The 21407-nt window shown below is 43.0% G+C and overlaps 1 protein-coding gene across 2 annotated transcripts in view; it reads right to left on the reverse strand.

Moving 5' to 3' along the window:
* PRIMA1 (proline rich membrane anchor 1) overlaps positions 1–1865 on the reverse strand; it is a 51386-nt gene extending 49521 nt beyond the window's left edge. The window contains exons 1-2 of one of the 2 annotated variants that reach the window (XM_054635727.2): positions 1451–1685; positions 979–1112 (exon numbers count right to left, since the gene is read on the reverse strand). In XM_054635727.2, coding sequence (XP_054491702.2) covers positions 979–1112; positions 1451–1652 — 336 coding nt within the window. In that variant the 5' untranslated portion in view covers positions 1653–1685. Of the gene's footprint in view, positions 1–978; positions 1113–1450 lie in introns of both variants that reach the window. The other variant, XM_077180644.1, reaches the window with a different exon arrangement.
* Positions 1866–21407: the final 19542 nt, after the last annotated feature.

Raw genomic sequence — 21407 nt, forward strand, 5'->3', positions numbered from 1 at the left:
GATTAGCTACCTCAATACTTGAGGAGGACAGCAGGAAGGTAGCGCTGGCAGAAATTTTTATGACAGGACATTGCTTTAAAGGTTGTTTTTGTTGTATTTCTGTTCATTTTAATCCACAAGGAGCACAAATCCTCTTTGTCATTCATGGCAAGAGACAAGATGCTAAAACAAACAACATCTCTCTAATCTCTTGGGAGTCACTAAGTTTAGATCAGGGAGTAAAAGATGTGGAGTCTCCACTTTGTTTTTCCAAGAAAGAAACTGTAATTGGTCTGTTCTTGAACGGCACTTGGCTGGCTCATCAATCACTTCTCTGAAGACTTATATTATAAATAAACTTTGAAATATCGAAGTGACGCATTTGAGATGAGCTTTGCTGCTGTTCTGATTCTCCAAACTGGATGGGCGCTCTCCCTCACTGTGTACCGATTGCTCCCACTCTCTCTTGCTGGCCACCCACATTACAATCAAGGTCACACAACACCACGGCGTCGGAGTTGGCAAAAGCTGATTCAGCCCTTTACCCAGAAAACCCTCCATTCAATTCGCAATCAATACCGAAACCCCGCGGCAAGGCACGGCCGCCGGGGCTCCGCTCCGCCGCTGCCTCTTCCCGTGCATCTTGCCACCTACAGCAAAATGCGCTTCCCAGCCCTCCGACCGCCGGCGCGCCGAAGAAACTCCACTCCATCCTGCTGGGACCGAGCACTCTCGGACCGAGTTCGGCGCTCCGGGGCTGGCACGGCCGCCCGTCCCGCACACCCGCCACCCCGCAGCGCCCGGCACGGGGGGCCCTCGCCGGGGACAGCTGCAGCTCTCCCGGCTTTGGGGCCGCCCGCGCGACCACCGCCCCGCCACGGCCTCCTCCCCGCAGCGCCGGGGGTGCCGGAGGGGCTCTGCCCGCGGCCCCGCTTTTCCCCCGCCCCGGCCCCGCCGCCCCCGCGCCCCGCAGCTGCGAGCGGGCTCGGGCGGCCCTACCTGGAGGGACCCCCAGAGCGGGTGGAGGGCACAGTGCAGCAGCAGGGAGGGCCAGCAGCAGCGGAGCAGCCCCAGCAGCTGCCGGAGCAGCATCCCTCCTGGGCGGGCGGGCGGGGGCGCGGGCTCCGGGCGACCTGGGGAGGGAGCAGAGCGAGCCGGCAGCAGAGGCGTTGGCTCGCACCCATCCCCGGAGCGCGACTGTCCCAACTTTAATTCTGGAGGGGAGGGAGGGAAGGCGGGAGGGAAGGAGGGGGGGAGGGAGGCAGGGAGATGGGCGGGTGGGGAGGGGAAAGAGTGGTCGGGAAAACCCAGAACCCTGCAAGTCCCGGCTCCCTCAGCAGGGAGACGCGCCTCCACCCCCGCCCTGCCCGCCTCCCTCCCTGCCCGCCCCGCCGGCTTCCCCTCCCTGGGATGCTCCGGCTGTCGCCGCCAGCAGCCTCTCCGTGCCGGGGGCTTCCCGGCCGGCGCTCACCGCTGAGCTCGGGGCTCCCGCTCACACGGGAGGGGAGCGGGAAAAGTTTGGAGCCAGGCGCGGAAAAAAAGAGGCAGGGCCGGGGCCGGGGCCAGGGCCGGAGCCGGAGGGGAGAGGCGGGGAGAGCGGCGCGGCCGCGCAGCCCGGGCATTGCATCTGCCACCGGCCCGCCGCCGCTGCTGCAGTGATTTTTCAAGCCCATCGAGGCAGTCCCTTCCGCGCACGGCTCCCCTCGTCTCTCCCTCCCCGCCCGGGCTCCTCCTGCCCTCCGCTGAGCCCCGGGCGGCTCGGGGACCTGCGGGAGTGGGGAGCGCCGCACCCGCCCCGCGCCCTCCCCGCCGCCGAGAGCCGGAGCCTCCCGAGGGAGGCGCGGGATGAACCGGCACCCCCGGCCTGGAGGAGCCCCGAACTGCGGCCGGGAGGTTTTGGGGTTGGTGGTTGTCGGTGCTCCCTTCTCTCCTGAGTGACGCAAGGGTTTGTCCTCTGACAGGCGGGACGGGACATGGGGCTGGGTCGGCCCGCTGTCTCTGGGATGAAATAGGGAAGACGCTTCATGGCATTTGTGGTTCTATGTTCCAACAAAACACGCGGAAATGTGTAACAGTGCATGAGGGGAAGTGGATGGATAGACCACCCTCCAATATCGAGGCACCACAGGAAGGAAACAGTAGGAAATCAAGGATGATGATGGTTTTGCTTCCAATGAAGCACTAAAAGCAAAACAGCTGTTTTGTGACTTGGGCTATTGCTGAAAGTTGGGCCTTGTGGGTATCAAGATGACCATAAAACACTTGTTATTGGGTCCATGACACAGGGATCTTGTTTTCAATGTTTCAAATGCAGTAAAGCACATGGGTATGAACAAAATACTAGTTCCAAGGTTTACATTTCATACTGAGAGATGAATGAGTTTGAGAATATTGACTTTAGTTTTTCTTTGTATTTCTTTCACTCAGCCAAGTTTAATAAAAATCTGCTCAGAGAAGAAGGAATGGAAATACATTGACCTCTGAACTGATACACAGCTAAAATTCTTTTTTCATACCACTGTTACATTCATTTCATGTCCATTCATTTCAGCCCCGACAGGCACTGTTTTAAATGTCAGGACTATCAGGCCCAGCAGCATTTTACAAATGAGAACAGCACACTGGAATTTAATGGTGTTACACCTGAGTTGAGGTGGAGTCGTTGAACCCAGGCATCTGTTTGTAAATCCCTGTCTTGTGGTTTTATAAGATCAGAATTCAGAGAGGCAAGACATTATGATCTTGAGTATAGGCAGTAATTGTACAGCAAAGATATTTTCTGTAATGATGCTGAAAAAGATGGCGTCCTTTTCTGTAAGCCTACTGTGTAATACGCAGGGCTTAATATAGTGTGCTCATTCAATTATAGTTTTAGTGAGCTGGAGTCACAAGAGACAGCAAAGCTTTTCAGGCTTTCTGGTGATTTCCTGAAGGTATTTCAGCACTTGGTCACAGTACAGAACATAATAAATTGCACCATCTGTATACATAGTTCTTGGTTCCTGACAGAATGAGAGATAAGGCTTTAGGCATTGTATGCCAAAAAAATACAACACAGATTTATTTTCTTTCAGTATTTACAATGCCTTAATGTCTGAAGAACTGTGGATTTTCCTGCCATTAGCGATTGCCCAAGTAGCTGTCTCAAAGCACTGTTCCTGTGGTTCAAAGACAACCCAGGGAACCGAGGAGACAGAGCCAAACTCAACCCACAGTCGCACGGAAGCAAGCGCAATCAGGGATATTGTTCTGACACAAACAAGAGCAGAGTTTGGCCCAGGTAATCAGCATCTTTTCTGTCTCACACTGGTAATTGACAGTTCACTTGGGAAAATTATTGGGCTGCAAATGTATTAAATCCAGCCTCTGGACCCAGTCATACGGTCCACACAGAAGCATATTTCCCATTAGTCTGAATGGCTGAAGAAAGGGCTGAATGTGTGCCCTGTTCTTGTCCACATGACACCAGTACTTTTCATTAATTACTTCATCTTCTCTGTAGTTTCTATGGAGAGAAAATAGAGTCCAGGAATTTTTCCACTTATAAGGAAGATAAATGATATCATTCTTGCAAGACTGTAGGCCCTGAATCAATGACAGGCTTGGAATATGTTTTGCTTAATAATGCATTAAGTATTTTGTAGCACCAGGGCAGGTTTGTGGAAGAACACGATGATTTGTCTGCAGCAGTCACACTACTGAAGTGTGGAAAAGGATAATGGCTAGGGCCATCCTGGAATCAGAAACAGGATTTCCTGGGGTGTAGTCCCACTACTACCAACTCGCTCTGCTACCTTGGGTATATTTTAGAAATTACCTATACCAGATTCCCTGCCTGTCAAAACAGCACAATGAGATCCAACTACCCAAAATTCTTCCTGTTTTTGGTGGGAAAGGCAGTAACAAGGTCCTGTCCTCCTAAATGTTTAGCTCATCACAGAAACAAGGAGCAGTAGCAGATCCTTTGCTGGTGTGGTCAACAAAGATCCGTGCTCTGGTTCAGGGCTCTGGAGATGAAAAGTGATTTGTAAGTGTTACAGCTCAAAATAATAACTTAAACTATTTTAAAAGGGTGTTCTCTTTTTTTGTTTTCAGAAAAAGACTGCACAAACAGCATCATTCAAGCTGTTTCTTGAAAAATTTAAGTCAAATATTAATGGTCAATGGAATGATGACCATTACTCATTTTCCCTTTCATCTTTGATCTGATGACCAAGGAAGAATATTTATCTTGTTTGCTTCATGCTTTTATTTTTTAAACAATTGCTGATAATCAGAGAAATCGTGATTAACACTCCAATGGAGCAACTACTCCGGAAACATCAGTAAGGCTTGTGACACTGATTAGCTGTACTTACAAATATTATCATATTTCTTTAATCTAAATAGCCATAATAGCCTTTAAGAGGCTATTTATTTTGTCAGTATTGATGGAGTTTACAACATAAATTCAAATGTTCAGAGAGCACAGGAGAAGGTTCTCTTTGATGTTGACTTGTCTAAACTTTATTAAAATCAATAGATATTCCCCAGTCTGACTTTAGGTGAATTTTATCCCTATGTCTTTAGAGACATCAGAGGGGTTTTAGCTGAAGCCAGTAGCAGAGGAAGCAAAGGCAGCCTCTTCTCAGGCTCTGTGGTCAGTCAGGCCTAGAAAGAATCCACTTAAGCAGTGTTTTACTAATGACATTTCTGGATGCAAGTCAATGAACTCAAGAAGAGTGTCCAACCTGGCGAAATGCTAGAAAACATAAACATGCTAGAAAACATTTTAGCACTGACTTCTTAAAGCCTTCTTTAGCCTGGCATGGTCTGTCCCAGATTAATTTTTGGGTTTGAGTCTAGAAAAACATCAGCAAGCAGGTAAATGTACAACATCACTTTTGCTTGCACTGAAAATATTTTTGTTGCTATTTTTAAAAGATATTTTTATTACTCCATATATCTAAAGCAGTACTTTCAACACATGGAAAGTAAATTTACTGGTTTTGGATTTCAAGTTTCTACCTAGCAATCCACAATTTATTGTGATATTTTTAGAAGATCAGGAATTAATAAAGATCACAGTAACAGAAACAGTGGAGGAAATTGTATTTCTTAAAATACCATAATCTCTTCCCATGGAGGGGAGAGAATTCTTCTTGATGATCCCAATTATTTAATAAAACTGAGGACCATACAAGTAACAGATTTGATTTTTGGAAGATGCTATTATTCTATTGTTCAATATTTCCAACTTGGAAAAAGATTCCCGACTTTGAGGATATCTAGAATACATTTGGATAACAAATGATTCTTTGATTTTCATGATATTAAAGGTTTGGAAATGAGTTTTAAGTTTCATAAATATCTGAATTTCAATAAGTGCTCTTAAAGTTGTCTCTCAGATAAATTCAGGCTATTGCACTGCATCTGGAAACAGTGGCAGGGTGCCCCCTTTTCATGCTATAGGCCAGGAACACTGTAATCAAAATCAATGTTTCCATGTCAGGCTAGGTGAGGAGTGAATAGCACCAACATGGAAAGTTGTATGTAACCTTTAGCTTGTGTTCCCTCACCTGAAAGTACAGGACATGGTAGATTTTTATTTGTGGTCAAAAAAGCTGTGGCTATACATCATACAAGCCTGTTCTTGTATTTTTCTGACTCTGAGATGCTACTTTCAGTGATAAACAGGCCTTCTGCTTATTAACTTGCAGTAGTTTCTCACATTTTTTTCTCTTCAAAAATGGATTTTGTCAGCAGTATCCTTGCTCTTTGTTTATAAAGGTAAAATGTGTGGGATTAGTTATTAAACTCTCCAGAAAAAATCCTAGATGTAAGGAAGAGATTGTATGCCCCAAATATGTCCTATTTTCAGCTTTATCAATTGTTCACACAACACATTACTTCTTACATATTTTACAATTTCATTCACTTGTGACTTTATAATGAAATCTCTGCATGCTGAGTGAACTGCAGGTTGCAGAAATCACTTAAGTGCTATGTCACTTTTTCACTCATTATACATTGCTGCTCTGGTCTCAAAGATTAAATACTTGTTATTTGAATGTGTAAAAGATGGTATGAAAGCATTGCATTCACATTTTCTCTTGGACTCTTTTTGCCTACATCTTATGGAAATGGAGGGATGGCAAGGACAGGGCTAAGTAAATGTACAAGAGTCCAAGCAGATCCAGATGAAAGGCAAGGATGGAGAATCACTGCTTCTAAAAAAAATTATCACTATAGCTTATTTTTTTTAACTCATCCTTCAAGGAGAAACCTGCACATATTTGGTCAGACTGATCTAATTTTGGTTACCAGAATAATCAATCCCAAGCATCAGAATACTCCCTAAAACTACAAGTCCAAGAGTTTCTATGCCTACTGTGTGCAGGTCTGTATATTTGACAATGTTTCATTAAAAAATCCATGAAAAATGATCAATTTCACACAACACTAATTTCTCTTTCTTTCCACTCTGTACTATTTTTTACCTCTGTTTCTAGTTGACATGAAACCTAGCCTGAAAAATTAGATTAGAAAGCTGTCAGTCTGCAGATCTCAGGTGCAGAATGTCCAGCCTGTCATTGCTACTGCAAGCACACAGATCATCTGGATTCTTATCTGGGTTCCAAGCTGTAGGGGGCCGCAACCCTAACCCTTACCCTAGGCAAGTAAAGGAAGCCTTGGGCTATGGCTGGCTCCAAGGAAAAAGCTGTGAAGGAAGCCATGATGAGGCAGTTTTGAGCTCCCCTTGGGATGACTTTTGCAGCTGCAGGGTTCCTGGAGCTCTGGGCTTTGTGGTTTTCAAAACCCTAACCCTAACCCTAACCTTAATCCTAGGCAGGAAAGGCAGCTTTGCGCTATCGATGGCTCCAAGGAAAAAGCTGTGGAGGAAGCCAAGTCGTGGCAGTGTTGCATTCCCCTTGGGATGCCTTTTGTAGCCACAGTGTGCCTGGAGCTCAGGGCTTCCTGGTTTAAAAAACCCTAAACCTAGGTGAAACCCTAACCCTATCCCTTGGCAGGAAAAGAAGTCTTGGGCTATGGAGGGATCCAAGGAAAAAGCTGGGGAGGAAGCCATTTTGTGGCAGTTTTGCCTTCTCCTTGGGATGCCTTTTGTGGCTGCAGGATCCCCAGAGCTCTGGGCTGTGTGTTTTTCAAAACCCTAACCCTAGGCTCAACCCCAACACCAGCCCTAGGCAGGAAAAGAAGCCTTGGGATCCCAAGCAGAGACAAAACTGCCACAACATGGCTGACTCCACAGCTTTTTCCTAGGAACCATCCCTAACCCTAGCCTGATTTACCTGCCTGGGGTTAGGGTTAGGGTTATGCCTAGGGTTAGGGATTTTTAAACCAGGAAGCCCCGAACTCCAGGCACACTGCAGCTGCAAAAGGCATCCCACGGGGAGCCCAAAACTGCCACAACATGGCTTCCTCCACTGCTTTTTCCTTGGAGCCTGCTGTAGCCCAAGGTTGCCTTTACTATGTAGGGTTAGGATTAGGGTTGCGCCTAGTGTTAGGGATTTGAAAACCACAAAGCCCAGAGCTCCAGGGACCCTGCAGCCACAAAAGGCATCCCAAGGGGAGTGCAAAACTGCCTCAACATGGCTGCCTCCACTGCTTTTTCCTTGGGACCATCCCTAACCCTAGCCTGATTTACCTGCCTAGGGTTAGGGTTAGGGTTACGCCTAGGGCTAGGGTTTTTTAAACAGGAAGCCCTGAGCTCCAAGAACGCTGCAGCTGCAAAAGGCATCCCACAGGGAGCACAAAACCACCACAACATGGCTGCCTCCACAGATTTTTCCTTGTAGCCAGCCATATCCCAAGGCTGCTTTTTCTGCCGCTGGTTAGGGTTAGGGTCGAGCCTAGGGTTAGAGTTTTGAAAAACACAAAGCCCAGAGCTCCAGGAACCCTGCAGCCACAAAAGTCATCCCAAGGGGAATGCAAAACTGCCACAACATGGCTTCCTCCACTGCTTTTTCCTTGGAGCCAGCTGTAGCCCAAGGTTGCCTTTACTATGTAGGGCTAGGGTTAGGGTTGCACCTAGGGTTAGGGTTTTGAAAACCACAAAGCCCAGAGCTCCAGGCACCTTGCAGCCGCAAAAGTCATCCCAAGGGGAATGCAAAACTGCTACGACATGGCTGTCTCCACTGCTTTTTCCTTGGAGACAGCCATAGCCCAAGGATGCTTTTCCTGCCAAGGGTTAGTGTTAGGGTTAGGGTTAGGGTTGTGCCTAGGGTTAGGGTTTTGAAAACAACAAAGCCTCTAGCTCCAGGAACCCTGCAGCCGCAAAAGGCATCCCAAGGGTAATTGAAAACTGCCACAACATGGCATCCTCCACTGCTTTTTCCATGGGAACATCCCTAACCCTAGGCTGGTTTACAGGCCTAGTGTCAGGGATAATGTTAGGGTTACGCCTAGGATTAGGATTTTTTAAAGCAGGAAGCCCTTAGCTCCAGGCACACTGCAGCTGTGAAAGGCATCCCACGGGGAGCCCAAAACTGCCACAACATGGCTGCCTCCACAGGTTTTGCTTTGGGACCATCCCTAACCCTATGCTGCTTTACATACCTGGAGGCAGCCATGTTGTGGCAGTTTTGCATTCCCCTTGGGATTCCTTTTGTGGCTGCAGGGTTCCTGGGGCTCTGGGCTTTGTGGTTTTCAAAACCCTAACCCTAACCCTAACCCTAACCCTAACCCTCGGCAGGAAAAGCAGCCTAGGGTTAGGGATGGTCCCCAGGAAAAAGCTGTGGAGGCAGCCATTCTGTGGCACTTTTGTGCTCCCCTTGGGATGCCTTTTGCAGCTGCAGTGTCCTGGAGCTCAGGGCTTCCTGGTTTAAAAATCCCTAACCCTAGGTTCAACCCTAATCTTAACCCTAGGCAGGAAAGGCAGCCTTGGGCTAGGGCTTGCTCCAAGGAAAAATCTGTGGAGGCAGCCATCTTGTGGAAGTTTTGCATTCCCCTTGGGATTCTTTTTGTGGCTGAAGTGTGCCTGGTGCTCTGGTCTTTGTGCATTTCAAAACCCTAAGCCCCGGTGAAACAATAAATGTGTTAATTGTTGTCAGAAAATACTGGTGGAAACACGCCTGAACTTTTTTTTTGTCTTCATCTACTCGTAAATTCCACAAGAGTGCATTTTTTAAAAATCCCTTCTGCTGTTTCTTTAACAACACATTCAACAATATGGCATACACTGTGATGAGGTGGATGAGATAATCTGTGCTGTTGACAAATATGTGACATTTGTTAATGGCAGGGAAAGAAATATGAGGCTGTTCTGATGTCTAACAGCGAATTTTGGTGAATATTTTACATCAGCTAAGGTTAAGGGTTAAGAGCCAGAGTCTGAGCAGGTCAGATCATAATGGTTCCATCTGTCCCATAACAAGAACTATTGATTGGTTATAAGCCCCAGCTAGTGCAGGACTATCACAAAGACAACACCAACTCGCCAGTGACCTCCACTGCAGTCATAGAGCACTGGGTTTAATGGGGAGAGATTCTTTCAGAAATCTGCATGCTGAGCACCAAACACTGCTCTGGGACAATCACTGGCAAGTCCCAGTGGCGTTACTGGTAGCAGGTCCCAGTTCTTCTAGCAAGCCTTTTTTGTATGTAATACAGGATTTTGTTTAATTCAGAACTGGAAAATCCAGTGATTTGTCAGTGGTTTCTAGACTTTTACAGCTTGTTAAATCTTTCCAAATCTTTTGCATTTCATGTGTCTGAAGTCTTCTTGAGGTACACCAATCCAATTAGCCACTGCTGTAATTTCTTAGATCCTGTGTGGTCTTTAATATCTGAAGAAAGAGAAGAAAGATACCTAAAGTGGTGCCTATGCTTTCTGCAGAATATGTCCTGGGATCTGCCTGCTGACAGTAGGTGGTAGGTTAGTGTTCCGTGAGATATTGCTAGAATTTTGTTAGATTAGCGCAGTAGCTGGGAGCATGGCTCCTTGTGGCTCAGACTGGCTCTCAGGGGGACTGCCTGACAGACCATGCTACCTTCCCTGTATACAAGACAGCCAAACACATGGGTCTTACAGCACTGACAACTGCACTAATCCTGGCTTGGCCTTTGAAGGACATAGATAAATGGTGCTATGAAAGTTCATAAATCTACATCTTAAAATATTTCAAACATTGAGGTACAGCAAAGCATTTCACATCTCTTGGCAGCAAGCATGTGTTCCTAAAGCAGTCCTACCGGGCTGTGCCTGTGGGTTTCTGTTGTCCCCTCTAAGTATTTTCTAGGGTCAGAGGCATTTTTCTGGCAGCAGCGCTCTCTGCAGGGGTAGACCTGGAGATGAACACAGTGCAAAGAATTTTCTCAGCTAGACATAAGGGAAAGGCAACAATATGTTTAGGCAACAATCCTAAGAAAAAAGGTATAAGTTCTGAAATACTTTACCTTGGGCCTATGCTACGGATGTTTTGATGAAATCAAACAGAGATTACACTGCTTGTAATTTCTTTTATGTGACATGTTGGCACTGTAATGCCAAATTGCTTCCCTGGCAGAATCTTATGCAAAGGGTGGGGATGTCTCTTACTAAGGCCACCGACATCAGCAGGCATGTATCAGCAGTTTCAACACACCTTTTTTGCTCTGAATCAGCCAGTGGATTTAGATCTTATTGCATCCTAAAAAAAATTATCTCCTATTAATAAAATCCCAGTTATTATCTTTATGTTTCTAAGATTAGTCTTCTGTCTTTTTGTTAACATTCAAATCCTTGATCTGTTCCTTTTCCTTTTTCATCTTAACAAATACATGCACTAGGAAGAGGAAGAAATCTCTCTGTAGGGTCTGGCAGTCCATAGTTCCTCCAGCTGAAGCGCTTACACCTTGCAGTACTATCTTGCAGTCTTTGTCTCACCAAACAGTGAGACAGCTCTCAGGAGGTCCCAGGAAGACATTGATTTAGGTTTCTATCTTTATGACTCCTAACATCAGCGCCCACACTCTGTTCCACACAGCCTGAGGTGTGCTCTCTCTTGCTTCAAATTTCCATTCTGCTCAGCCTACTGCAAACCAGTGAAGGAACATGCTAAAAAATTCCAGTGCTTTCTTTGTTGTGATGAATGATGAACTACATCATAGCTTTGCTAGTACTAAGAATTCTTGTCTAGTGAGAAAATTTTGGGGGTATTACTGTATTTGCAATGTATTTTCCTGCTGCTTATTTGCAACATATTTGCTTGCTGCTTACATTAAGGCACTGAGGTATAATCAGAGAAAAGAAAGAGGCTAGATATATTTGTAATTGCTCAACCACTGGATATTTTAAAGGATATTAGAAATGCATCTGTAAGGATCAACAGAGCCTGAACCCATTTAAGGACTAGAAGAGTTATCAGATTTATCTTTGTCAGCCCTTTCTCTTCCCCCAGACCATCAAGTATTAGTCTGGTGTGTTGGAAATCCCTGGGAGCCACTAGCTGCTGATTTGAAAAGAAACGCACCTAGAGCTGTCCTGAAAGACTGACATCATCATGCTTTCATCTCAGTGCCTCCTAAGCATTTTGAGATCCTCTAATGAAAGTTATTACATAAATGCATAGCAATCTATTCTTAAATGTTTAAATCATGACAGAATTTGAATACATATTTTTTGTGACTCAGTCATGAATTACCACAATTTGCATACAGTATTTTCCTATATTCAGCATACCCTCCTTCTCGTTTAGTCCTTCTGACTTGTGCTGCTGTAGTGACTTTAAACCTGAATTACAGAAGCAATTTTGGAGTGCATTGCTGTTAACTTGGTGATGAGTAATCTTGCTGTACCTATAGGCAGGAATAATTGACAATTTTTTATAATGAGCAAGGAGGAAACCCATAATCAAAGGAAACATTTCTCTATTTATGAACAAGCACATCCATTTTACTCTCTTTGTGTCCAAAGCTATAGTGGCTGTCTAATGTGAATGTTATTTTCTTTTGCTTATTGCTGCAGTGCCAAGGGATAAGATAATATTAGGCCTTCACTTAATAAGGCCCTGGTCAAATGCTGAGGAATAGGCAGGGATGCCCCAGCACACTTACAGTCTTAAAGAGAAGAACAGTGAGAAGGCATAAAATGCAAGCATTAAAGGAAACTGAGAAGCAATTCTCTGTCTTTGAAATAAGTTTATTTGCAAAGGGTAGCTTAATATTTCTTGGGAACACCCTGCTGTTTCTAATCACCTCCTTAGCTGCCTTTTTTGTGGTTTTCTCTACAAAAATTGGCCAGGTGACAGCAGCAGTCCTGCTAAGTCCCAGCTGTGGGAGAGAAGCTGACATGCCTGCAGCACCTATATGAACCCAGTGTCCAGTGAACTGGAAATGCACAGTCCAGCTCCACACACTTGTCCTAGACATCTAGAAATATAATTCTGCCATTGTGTACTGGATATTGAAGGCAGAAGCCCATTGTCTTTGTTGTCTTCAGGAAGAACCAGAGTTAGGAACTCCCTGGGCCTGCTATGATGCTTTTGATAACAATACCCCACTGTCCTTTTGAATGTTTTTGCAATGTCTCCTCCCACCAGGAGAGGAAATAGGTCCTGAAGATCATATATCCTATATATAATATAGGATCCTAAATATATATATATATATAATATATATAATATAATCCTCCTTTAATTATGAAGGATTTTAACAGTGATTATTTCTTGCCTGGGGGACTAAATGTTTACTCTTGAGATAAAGAATTGCCTCACAACAAAGCTGTTTTACCAGATACTGGTTTGCCCCATCCCTCTCCTGCCCTTGAATATATTTTCATAACGCTTATTTTTGCTGTAATAATCCAGCATCTGCTATGCTCACAGTCTTGCACAGAGCTATTTAGAACAGCTAAGGGCTGATTTGAGTCCCAGAGCAAACAGGCTGGTTGTCTTTCCCCCTTTTCCCCTCCTTTTTCCTTCTACAGGTTAGCCTGGTGCTGATCTCCCCTTCTTCCCAGCCCTGTTGGCTGGGGAGGGGTGGACAGGGCAGAAGCACTCTCTGAGGTGCAGCTCCAGAGTCCCAGGGCATTTACTCCTGGCCCCCTTGGTGGGGACAGCAGCACTGTTCAGGGTGTGCATTAGTCCTTTTCTCTCCAAATCTGTGGTGCTGGAGCAGGATTAGCTCTCAGCTAGCAGAGGTCTTGCCCCTTCCTCTTTCAAAATGTGCCTGAGTCATCAGGTGTCTTCTGAGACATCACAGATAAGCAGTTATTGGACCCCATTTTGGTGTTTGAATCTGGTACCTGACCTCGCCACTGGAAGTTTGGAAAATAAGTCACCATACAGATGCAGAAAGAGAATAATTGCACCAGAAGGATTTTGCTGGAATTACTTGGGGTAAGCTGACAAACTCTGTGGGTGCATTTTCACACTCAGGCTTCAGCGGGGTCCTCTATGTGAAGAGGACTCCAGGCATTTTCAACTCTGGTAACATCTGTCTCTTACAGCTCCAACTCATTTCTGCAACTAGCTCAAGCTCAAGAAGACACTGATTCTCTCTTTACAACAAGTTTTAGCTAGAGCAAAGTAAAATTTTAGCTCTGACTTGCTTGAAGTAGAGAGTTCTGGTGAGCACTGTCAGACCCTACATCTACAGGGTGGGAAACTCCATCAGCAATGGGTGCACTGCATATTTTAATTTTGGAAAGGGAGAAAGTTTGTGTTCAAAAGCTCTCTCCAGTGCCAACCATCTGCTTTCAAGAATATTTCTCTTTGTGCTATTTCTATGAACTGGGGGTGAAGTGTAGCCCTTCTCAGTTATCCATTCATGGTTACTTTTCATTTGTTTAAATTGCTCATCCATCTTCTCCATCAATATGTCTCTTCGCTTAGCACAAAGATAATAAATTCCTGTGCCCATAAACACTCTGGTCCATAACTTCTCTAACATAAATATGCTTATTAACTTTTCTGCAGGATGACTTCCATGAGGAAGATGGCATATGTGCACACTGGAAGGAAGATAAGAGTCTGAAGTAATTGGATTAGCTGTAATAGAAAAATGGGTGAGCTGCACGGATGGAATTCACCCAGGACTAATTTGGAGCACAGAATATCAGAGTGCTGCAAATCTGATAGCAAATGATGCTTGTTTAGATTGCAGATCAGGGGGCTTTATAAGTATATATCTAAGAATGAATCTGTATATCATCTGTAGGATGTATCATCCATGCACCCACAGATATCTGCATGCAGCATTCTTTGATGAAAGGGTGCCCTGATGAATATGTTTATTCAGGCTAAGAAAATTATAGGAATTCCACTATATTTCAAAATCCAGTAGAAATAACTGCCCACACATTCTGAAATAGCTATGTACACTTTTTTCCTTCATCTCCTTACCTTTAGCTTTCAAATATAGAACAACTCTTGCTCCCTCAATTGGCATCAGCGAGAGGTACTGCTTGTAGGGAATCCTGTATGTTTAGTTATGGGGGACGTTCTTCAGAGCTAGCTCAAAAAGAACAACATTGGCTTTTAACCCAAGAGAGATAACTTAGAAACAATTTTTATAGAAGAGTTCAGTAATTCTTCCAGAAGAGAGGCTGCAGAAAGACAGCCAGGATAACTCTCACATTGGGTACACACACCTGTGACTCAGGTACATCAGGTGCGTTGCTCAGTTCTGCTGACCCATGAGGACCAATGGTACCTTGCATCAAAATTTAAAGACTGCTACATTTTGCATTCTGTATTTCTGCTCTCCAGTTACTCATTACTCCTCCTGTTGACAAAAGATTCAGCTTTCCTACTGGTCTCCTTCCTGGAGCAGAGGTAATTATTCCCCATGGTGGAATCCAGGACCTGCATATGGCTCATGGAGACCTGAAGATTCATGTTCAACACTGCAGCAGGTGCCCCAAGAGCCAGTTCTCTGGGGCCTCTTGACAGCTAGTCTCAGCCAACATTGCTATAATGTCTGCCTAGGGCTGTGTTGCCAGGGATGGGGCTTTGTTTCCAGCCCCTCTTTGCCCTGTTTTGCTTTCATTTGATTTATAGTTGTCTCTGATAGCTGAGATTAATGTGGATTTTTATTTTACAGGCGAGCACGGCGTTAATTTTCAGAGTATTTATTGCTCCAGCCACATAAAGGAGATAAATCACCTTAGAAAGAAAATGTCCTCTTGCATGCAGTCAGCTCAGTAAGTTTGTCTAAACTCATAAAAGGTTGCCATTTAATCTCTGTCTGGGGTTAAGTCCTGTGAAACTGTGACTGAGCAGTACAACAGTAGTAAGCAGTACACAGGACAGGAAATGCCTGCTTCCACCTTTCAGAAGTACTCAACCCTTACTTCTTTCCACAGGCCCTTAAGCTTTTATTCAATGCTCAGTGGAGATAAATATAACATACCCACAGCTCTCTCTTGAATGGAATAAATTAATTTATGTATTTATTTACATAGCTATATAACAGTGTATTTTTATGTAATATAATGTATTTTTAATGTGATATAGCAATGTGTTTTTCTAAAAAAACCTACTCACCTGCAAATGGCTCTCCACATAAATGATCAAGCAGGTGAATATGCCCATTCACCAAAACATTTTTCTGAGTATCATTCATGCCATCCATTTTACACCAGATCAGTACTGGTCTGACTGCTTACATTTCCAGATAATTTTCCTCCCAGGTATATATGAACCTATCTATTTTTCTACCTCAACATCACCTGCGAGGTAGCTTGGTATATATTGACTTCTCAATCTGGCTGAAACTGGCCATTTTGAGATAGATTTGTAGTAAAAACTTGATTTTATTCTGTACAACCAACCAGTCTATTGCTCATCCTTGTGTTGCAGTCAGTTTTGGTGTCTATTTAGAAGAATCAGAAACAAATATGCCTTGTTATCTTGCTTATATGTAGTGAGAGACCCAGTTGAGGGTCATCCAGAGTGGCAATGACATCCACTACCTTTATGTTCATGTACCTATACAGCTTTTGCACTTTGCAGTCCATGCTGATTTTGGAAGACTTTCATACAGAGGATAGTTGGAATAGTTGCTGTTATTGCCTACATGGCATCCAACAGCTCCATGGTGCTGTTCCTATGCTTATAATGCTAAGTAAACAGAAGTTTTCAAATAAATTTAACAGATCACTTCTATTTGTCAGCAATTTACATTTTTTTATAAATTAAAAAAATCCATTTTTTTTAATTTATAAAACTTGTCATGTCTCCAACCCCTGGATATTGAACTACTGGAGAAAAACTGGTGTTTTCATTCATCCATTCAACTGCTTTTGGTGAACATCCCAAAATGTCATGTTTGATTTTGCTTTCAGATTCTCACAGAAAAATCTGCCTGTTCTAAGGAGATCTGGATAAAATTAAAATAACCATTAGATGAGGGGGTTGTTTTACTGTGATTTAGTAAAGCAGAGCAGACTTTTTCTGCAGCTCAGAAGAATAAGAATCAATCCCCTGCTTGTTCCAGCTCTGTGCCCATTCATATCTCTGGATACTTATGAAAAGCATTACTCACAAATCAGAGAATATCCTAACCTTATTGCTCAGTACACATGCATTTGAGATCTGTGTAGCTTAAGCATCTCTGTGCTCAGCAGAACAACTGGAGGAGCTTGCTAGTGTAGCAGATTGAAAAATAGCTAAACACAGGGACTGGAGTGCACTAATGGCTGTCACACACCCAAACCTGTGATGTGGCCACAGTAAAAAACAGGAGAGAAAGACCCCCTTCTAAAATTAAACAAAGCAGAAAACAGAACAAGTGTGAACTGAAGTGATAAATTATAGAGGACTTCATGTGGAGAAATCAAATAAATCTCTAAATATTTTTAGCACACTCACTTTTCTTTCAATAGCTCACCAGGAGGTTCAGTGGTCTCACCTGGCATTTTATTAATCCTGCACTGATTGGTGAGCATGCGGGAATGGAGCAGCACTGGCATCTGGGTTAATCGCATCTTCTAGGAAATCATGAAAATGACACAGGAGACACTTCACAAATGGTGAGCTGAGGTTTTGCTGAAAAAAAAAAGGCTCTGTTTTCACAGCAGCTGGTCAATAAATCTAGCACTGTTATGGATCATAGCTATAAGTCAGGTTTCAAATTTTCCCAACTGCAAGAAGCATCTGTCTTATTTGGAGTCTGAACACAAACAATCTTTGCTGCAAGTGCAAGATTTAGTTTCTCCTGCATTTGGGTTGCTTACTTTCATTTGTGTCTTTTACTTGGCCTCTTCTTTGAATCCTAATATTTCAGAAGACTATTTTTGATCAATACAATCTTTTTGCAGTGCTGACTGATTTCCTTATTTTGAACTAAAAATCTCTTTCATAAGCAATTCCCAATAGAAATGTTCCTTTTAGTCTTATGCACTACTTGGATTTTTCCTCAGGGATGGAATGTTATTTTTCTTTTTAATTCTCTCTAAACTGCTGACACTAATGCTCTCTATAAAACTTGTTGTAGGCCCTGCTCTGTATCTCGTCTATATTTGGGATTAGGGAGAATTATTATCATGTGGTCCTAAAGCAGCTTTTTTGAAGTCTTGAGTACACTCTCCTGTCAGGTGAGTACTGATTATATATTATAGAAAAAAATGGTTTTAAAAATAGATTCAAGAGTGAGAAAAATCTGAAGGCTTGAGATGAACTGTTAGGAGAAACGAGACTGGGAGGAATTTGCTGTAAGAGAAAAAATCCTAGTTCCCAAGGAGGATGCTCAAGTGGATAATGCTCTTTATTCTGAATGGAAGCAGCTGTGGCCCAAGAGGTGACACAGTGGGGCTAAACACCATGAGAGCCCAGGACATCTGAGCTCACTTCCCATCAAAATACAAAATTTGGAATCTGGAAGTTTGATTCCGTTCAAGGGGACTGGGAACATTCACAGCAGAAACCAGTCCCTGACTCAGAGAGCTCAGTGCATAGGCACACACATGCTACATACATAAATATACACGATCTTTTGGGAAACATATCAAGCTGAAAATCCACCCTTTGAAGCAGGCTCTTTCCAGACACCCCAGATCAGACACCTAAATATGGAAACAGCCTCAAAACCAACCTGTTTTAAAGGCATTAGTTTGGCATTTCTGCTGCTTTTAGAAGAGGTCTGTGAACTCACAAAGAAATATTTCATGCCTTACACTTAAAGTGATTTCAAAGGCAGTCACTCACTGAAGAAAAGAAAAAGAAGGTACACTGCCTCTTGATAGTCTTTAAAACACAAGCAAAACAGAATTCTTTGTGCTTTGTGAAGGAGAAACCTCAGATGTTAAACACACAGGTCATGGAGAAAAATGCTTTTTAGTGCAAAAAGAAAGGTTATTCTGAAAGTTGACCTCCTGAAACTGGTATTCCTCACCTCAAGTATGGTGACTGTTCAGAATTTATAACCTTGATAGTTTTAACTAGAGCAAAATATATATAAATGGATCAATATGTTTAATTGCAAATCTGACAGAGATAAATCCTTCAATGAATCACTGGCTCAACTTCTTGCTTGAAGTTAACAGGAATTTAATTAGATTTGACTTCAAAAAATACCTTAGCATGATTTAATGGTATAAATAATGAGATGTTCAAATTGCTCACTGAAAACGTATTATTTAAAGAGGTATTTTAAATGTAAGCAAAGAGTAAACAAGCTGTGTATTTGATGGGTTACACATTTTATTCCCAGCAGACCATTTCACACTGGGGAGTATCACTAACTTGTCAGTGTGATATAGTGGTATGAGCAGGAGCATCAAAATTGGTGGTTGCAAGGCAGAACATATGTGATCTTGGGAAAGACATTTCACTTCTGCATTGTTTTTTCATCTGTAAAATACAGAGCAGGGGAAAAGTAATGAAGCTCTTCTGGAGTCTGCAATAAGTTAATGTTCGTAAAACACTTGAGGGTTGTAAATGCAAAAGGTGTTAGAGAAATGTTGTAACTTCAATTATTTCTAATTTTTTTTTCAAGTAGGGGTCAGAACCTCAGATTTGGTAGGAGTTTTTAGCTATATTTGTTCTTTTCTGCCTCCTTCTATTTCTACTTCCATCTTCTTAGAGTTTTTGAGCAATTTAAAACCAAACTGGCTGAGAGCTTGTGAAGGTAATGCTTTGAGAAGTGTTTTATGTTTATTGAATACTGCTCTAAACCTTTTGCCAAACTTCTCTGACTGAGGTTGCCAGTAAAGTTTTGGGTTTTTTTTTTCTGTTTTGAACTCTTGAGAATATCTTATCAGTGTTTCTCCCATGCATCTAACTTAGAGTACATGAACAACTGTAAGCCCTTCTAAAGTCTCATTGAATGAGTTTTCTGGGGCCTTACAACATGACATAGAACACTGCATGCTGAATCTTTGTCCTTCCTCTGGTTCCTCCTTGTTATGGTTCCTGGGGACCTGGTGGCCCCCTGCAGTGTCCTGGGTGGTGCAGGATATTTCCTGGTCAAGAAATATTTGTACTCACTGCAGATGGGACAATTACAATTCATGTTCCCCTCCAAAGAAAAGCTATTGGTACATTATTTTAAAAAAAGTATTCTTCTATGCTTGATTAGTGCTGGCTGTCGTAAGACCCAGACTGCTGGGTCGTAAGCCTCAAGTCTGACATCTCTTTTTTTCTTGTAGTCATTAAAAGCCTTTCAGGAAGGCAAATTTAGTAGCAAGACATCAGTGAAACATAGGCTAACTCCCATTGCGTAATGGTAACCTCTGTCTCTGGGAGTTATTAGCCAGGGTGACAGGCTATGCACTTATTTATTCTTCCAGTGGGAGTGAGATCAGAGCACAAAGGTCCCTTGGGGACTGCTCCATCTCAGTCCTAACTGGGGTATTTAATAGTTTCTACCACAGGCCTATTAAGGTTGATTGTGAATTCTGTCCTATTATCTAGAAACCACTATTCAGCAAAGTGACAGCCAAATCTTTTAGAATATTGTTATTTTTTATAAACTAGCCTAAGGCTTTTGGGTGAGAAAAAGGGAGAAATAATTGGTTAGTACTGAGAGAGACTCAGGTACAATTTAGAATTCATCCCTATCTATTAAGGTGGAATAATTTCTATATTGTATATTCAGAAGAATAACGAAAAATTAGATTTGTACTTACAGAAAGAAATGTCCTTTTTTTCTTTAATTGGTTCCTACTTGGAGAACACCTGTCAGCACATTCTATGACTGTATTTCAGTCTAATCCACCATTTAGGTGTTTCAGCCTAAAAACACCTTAGTGATTAAATTCTCTCTCTGCAGTACATGTCTCCAGGGGACTCCCTCCCTCTGGCACTAAAGCACACCTCGTCATCTCAGAGTTCAAAGCCCATTCCTAGTCAGTGCATTGCCAGAATTCAAGAACTGTAATGTTTTTAAAAGACTGTGATTTTTTTCTTGCCAAGGGTGCTGGCTTTTTGTTCCAGTATGGAGTATATGATGGAAGACCAAACTGAGAAGCTCTAAGTGCTCAGAAGTCCTCCAAACATTGCCTGCTTGATGCTGTTCAAAAAATAGATAAGACTGAAAGTTTATTATAAACAAGATTTTTACTCATGTGGTTTACTGAAGCATGATTTACAAAAATAAAAGAAAAAAATGAAAAAAGCTTGGCCTTCTCTGCTACTTTTTGATGAGTAAAGCTTGACAAATATCTATTTCCATCATCTGGCATTGTCACAGTCACATAACAAGCATGTGCAGACTATCTCATTTATCAGTCTATTTTTTGGTGTCTTCTTTATAACTCCCATAAAAGCATTGTAAAGCCCAAGGTGCCAGCCTGCATGGTGCTTTGGGCTGATTGGTATTTCCACCAGATATTCTCTGGAGGACAGAAGGTACATAAAGATAATGGATAGAAGGGGCTGCTTTAGGTGAGAGGAAAAAAATTACAGATATCCTAAAAACCACAGTGCATTTAAGGTATGGTTTGAAAGTACAGTAAATCAGAGCTATCCCACAGTCAGCATGGCACATTCCTTCTTGTGATATACATTCTACCACAGCAGTAACATCCAACCAATCACCTTCATTCCCCTTTTTGTTGTATTGCCTTTATTTGCCAGGGCATTGTGCCAGATTTGGTAGTGTCTCTGAAGCAGCAGGTCAGGATATAGATGTCTGACAAAGAAGAGAGGTCATGTGGAAAGAGCTGGTTATTAATTTTGAAGAAGAATGTGTGCTCATGTCAATAATAGCCAAACAAGAGGGTGGCCTTAGGTAAAGAGGATGTATGGAGGGACAAACCTTGACTGTGTTAAGCATATAACCTGCATACAGATCAGCAAGAGTGTTCTAATTAACTTTAAGGGGAAATGTGTTAGTTGTGAGTCTAGAAGGTGATGATTTAAGAACCTTTGCTATTGTACAGCTGCTGCTATATGAGGGAACACACAGACCAACCAGCTTTATGTATATCCTCTTACCCTACTTCATATATCACTTCTTACCCATCAAACACTCCACAAAGACTTGCTCTTGCAGCTTTGTGGAAAAGA

This window comes from Agelaius phoeniceus, chromosome 6 (genome assembly GCF_051311805.1).
Source record: "Agelaius phoeniceus isolate bAgePho1 chromosome 6, bAgePho1.hap1, whole genome shotgun sequence".
NCBI classification, from domain to species: Eukaryota; Metazoa; Chordata; class Aves; order Passeriformes; family Icteridae; genus Agelaius; species Agelaius phoeniceus.